The sequence below is a fragment of the Impatiens glandulifera genome, chromosome 1 (assembly GCF_907164915.1).
Source record: "Impatiens glandulifera chromosome 1, dImpGla2.1, whole genome shotgun sequence".
NCBI classification, from domain to species: Eukaryota; Viridiplantae; Streptophyta; class Magnoliopsida; order Ericales; family Balsaminaceae; genus Impatiens; species Impatiens glandulifera.
Window position 1 is genome coordinate 116,678,262 of NC_061862.1, and position 4,574 is coordinate 116,682,835.

General features: G+C 38.9%; 1 protein-coding gene across 1 annotated transcript; it reads right to left on the reverse strand.

The window, feature by feature from the left end:
* Nucleotides 1-2,509: 2,509 nt before the first annotated feature.
* LOC124941240 lies at nt 2,510-2,908 on the reverse strand. The gene has a single exon (XM_047481537.1). It carries the CDS (start codon nt 2,906-2,908, stop codon nt 2,510-2,512), a length of 399 nt encoding a protein of 132 aa, XP_047337493.1.
* Between the last annotated feature and the right edge of the window lie 1,666 nt (nt 2,909-4,574).

Below are 4,574 nucleotides of genomic sequence, written 5' to 3' on the forward strand. Positions count from 1 at the left end.
GAGAAATTGATAGAAAAATTAAGTAAGTTAATTTTCAAACCAGCCATACATTACGATTTTTGAATATTTATTCTAAATAATCAAAAAGGAAGAAATTGATAGAAAAATTAAGTAAGTTAATTTTCAAACCGTCCATACATTACAATTTTTGAATATTTATTCTAAATAATTAAAAAGGGAGAAATTGATAGAAAAATGAAGTAAGTTAATTTTCAAACCGGCCATACATTACGATTTTTGAATATTTATTCTAAATAATCAAAAAGGGAGAAATTGATAGAAAAAAATTAAGTAAGTTAATTTTTGAAACCGGCCAGAAAACTAAACTACTATTAATTTTCATGTGCAGGAACAGACCGAGTCGTATAAACCGGCTGGAGACTACATAAACCAGTTGAAGAATATATCAAAGCAAACCGGCTCCGGATGATCAAGCCATGATCAAGAGGAATCGGCCCCAACATTCCCAATAGACCGGCTAGCAAAGAAAAGTTGAAACGTGCACACAACATCTTTGAACCGGCGTGACCTTAAACTGACCAATCCCACGGTGATAGAAGAAAATGACCGTTTGGATCCTATTCACTATAAAAGGAAGACGAAGCGACCTCATTTATTACGGTTCCGAAATACTTTAAGAGAGAGAAAGAAATCTCACGCGCGACCCAAAATTGTTGTTTCAGTTACCGAAAACTCTATTGTGCTGTATTATTGTATTACATCAAGAGTGAGTTGGTGTAACCGGCGAGTAGCGAGTTAGGCTCGACCGGCATTGTAATTGTTATAACTTTGAAAGTTAGTGGAGATCCTTCTCATAATCTGAGAGGAAGGGGTGACGTAGGAGGGTTTGCTCCGAACATCCATAAAAAATCTTGTCTCGTGTCTCTTTACTCATTTCTTGCTTATTTACACTAAAACCGAAACACTTTAACCGAAATATAATCATACTCCCGCAATCAAAACCGCTATATACATTCTCCTTAAACTGATTCCTCATAAACCTCATCCAAGTCGTGTGTGTTGCTTCAGACTGAAACAGACATTTCCACCCTTTAACCCGGTTCAAGAGTCTGTGACAGTTTGCGCAGTGTTAAGAACGGTTTTAGTCTTTAACCGGACTATCATCAAATTGTGTGTTGTGTGTTGTAAGCGGCTACCCTTCCAAAACCGGCAACCCCGGTCCTCCAAGGGCGTCCCCGATCCTAACATATCACCTACACAAAAATGTATTTACAGCTTTTGGTACCCACATTTACTTGGGTCCTCGGTCAATCAGTCCCTTAGGAATCCATATTTGAGCTATTCTGATAGACTTCCCATTTTGTGTTATGATTAATGCGTATGATTTAGACTTAGAAGACGTTTTCCTGCTAGCAATTGATCCCTTAACTTTAGAGGATGGTTTTTATTTAAAACTCCTTGACTTCTTGTTAGGTATTGATATGCCAGGCTTGCTGGCTGCTTCCTTTTTAGGTTTCAACTAGCTTACAGTTGGCGGAGCATAAATAATCTCATCCTTTAAGGTTAGATCCTCACAGCTTGGATCATTTCCATTATCAGTTAAACTCCCTTGGACAAAACTTACTGGCTTAAACATGTTTGTTGCTGAGTTTAACGTTTCACTAGACTTATCTGGGATAGCTTTATCATATCCTAAACTGGATTTGCATCCGGAAGGCCTTAACAGACCTTGTCCAAGAACTGACAATATAAGTTAAACGTTGGTTTTCATAAAACATTATTTGAACCTTTTCTTTAAGTTTCTCATTTTCAGATAAGATCTCGACCATATTGTTTTAAAAAAAAATTAAATCGGTTGTTTGAGATAAAATAGGTTTATTGATTTCAGATTTTGACCTTATTTCATTTTGAGATTCAGATAACTTTATGTACTTCATGACCATGTCATTGAGTGCAGTAACTAAGTCATCTCGTGTAAACTCTTCTGAAGAGAAATCAAATACCTTAAAGTCTTCCTCTTCTCTTGCCATGAAGCAAGCAACCTCTTCATCATCACTATCACTAGATGATAAGTCATCTAAGTCTCTTTGGATCCACTTAGCCTTGCTGTCAACCGCCATGAGAGCCTTCATCTCTTTCTCAATGTCTTTCTTTTTCTCATCACGTTTTGGTTTCCTGGACTTCGATTTGTAATGACCTAGTTTTCCACAGTTAAAACACTTCATGTTAGCCTTAAAGTTAGTCTTATCATCATTGTTATTGTTTGAATAGTTTGAGTTAGAATTTCTCTTCTTCATAAATTTGCCGAATTTCTTCACGAAGAGAGCCATCGCGTCGCTGCTGAGCTGCTGGGCAGCCATCTTTACTTTAGTGGCAACTTGTGGCTCCTTGGCAGTTACCAAACCCTTAGTTGTGATGTGGATGTGGGGTTCTCCTCTTCATTCCTAGAGTTCAACTCGAACTCATAGACCTTCAGATCGGCAAGCAAGTCAAAGAGCTCCATCTTATTGAGGTCTTTGGACTCCCTCATCGCCATAGTCTTCATGTCTCACTCTCTGGGCAAAGCTCGCATGACCTTTATAGCAATTTCTCTATTGCTGTAGGTCTTGCCCAAAATAGAGAGAGTGGCGACGATTTTGCTGAATCTTACATCAATCTCAGACATCGTCTCTCTAGGACGCATCTTAAAGTTGTCGAACTGCTGGATGGCAACCAAAAACTTGTTTACTTTGGTTTGCTCGTTGCCTTCACAAAGTTGAGTGAGTCTTTCCCAAACTTCTTTGGCAGACTCGCATGATATGATGTAGTTAAACATGTTGTCGTCAAGATATCTGTATAAGATATCCATGGCCAAGTTGTTGAGGTTGTTCTTCCTCTTGTCTTCATTTGTCCACTTAGATTTGTCTTTCTCTATCTTGATAGGACCTTCTGTGACGACACTCCACATGTCATCATCTTAGGAAGCAAGATGAGCACAAACTCTCTTCTTCCACACGATGTAGTTTTCTTTCGAAAACATAGGAATCTTGGAGGAACTGGCATCTTTAGTCATGATTCAAGTTCTTTAGAAGCTTAAGAATAGAAAACGAAGCTTTGATACATGTTGATAGGATCAGTGCTAACAATAGAGACTAAGGTCTGACTATTGATAACAACTTATGATAAACAATTCGATAATAATCCAGTGAAGGATTAATATTTGTTTCTATTCTTCACAAATCCTTCGAACTCTTGAAACGGAATCAAGTGTGGAAGTGTTCGTCTGATTTGAAGCTTTGAACCAATGGAAGGTAAATAGCAGAAAGTAAAGAACACAGGAGTTTCATGAATGTTCGGAGATAAAAACTCCTACGTCACCCCTTCTTCCACAACCGGAAGGATATCCACTAAATACTTTGAATCAAATACAACTTAGCTATCTAACTCTATGTTTAACAGAACAACCTCTTTTACACTTACAATATTCTCACAGCTAGACAATAATTGATTTTCTCTCTTGAGCTTGAATGATGATAGAGATCAGTAAGAGCAAGAGTGAGTGAGTGAGTAAGTAAATAACTTCGGTAAGGTTGTGAACAAGTGATTCATCTGTTGTCCTTGAGCATTTATTTGTAGTAGAAGGACACCAATGGTCGAATCTTCTTCGTGGACATGTGGCAAGTGTCCGTTGGAAGGTCGCCCATAATACCATAATGCAGCAAATTCTGAGCAAATAGATCGTGGTTGTACCAAACTGGTAGTGCGCCGAATATCCTCTGAAGTTGTCTTGTACTAGACAGGCAATTGGAAGGATATTTGCGTACGTGGCGTTCGTTCATTTGATACAATTAGTTGGCTTGTCATACTGCACAGAAGTGAGTGGAGCAGGAGTAGAAGACAGTTAGATGATAGTGGTTAGACGTATGCTTTCTTCAAACGGCTGCTAAAGCAAAGCATTAGACATGCTCCGTTAGACCAAGTCTAAAGGAGTTAGACGTCCTCGTCTAACTATGCGTCCCTTTAGACCAAATCTAAAGGAGTTAGACGTTCTCGTCTAACTATGCATCCCTTTAGACCAAGTCTAAAGGAGTTAGACATCCTCGTCTAACTACGCATCCCTTTAGACCAAGTCTAAAGGAGTTAGACGTCCTCGTCTAACTATGGATCCCTTTAGACCAAGTCTAAAGGAGTTAGACGTCCTCGTTTAACTACGCATCCCTTTACACCAAGTATAAAGGAGTTAGACGTCCTCGTCTAACTACGCATCCTTTTAGACCAAGTCTAAAGAAGTTAGACGACCTCGTCTAACTACGCATCCCTTTAGACCAAGTCTAAAGGAGTTAGACGTCCTCGTCTAACTATGCATCCCTTTAGACCAAGTCTAAAGGAGTTAGACGTCATCGTCTAACTATGCATCCCTTTAGACCAAGTCTAAAGGAGTTAGACGTCCTCGTCTAATTACGCATCACTTTAGACCAAGTCTAAAGGAGTTAGACTGCCACGTCTAACTACGTTTCCCTTTAGACCAAGTCTAAATGAGTTAGACTACCACGTATAACTATGTTTCTCTTTAGACCAAGTCTAAAGGAGTTAGACTACCACGTCTAACTACTTTTCCCTTTAGACCAAGTCTA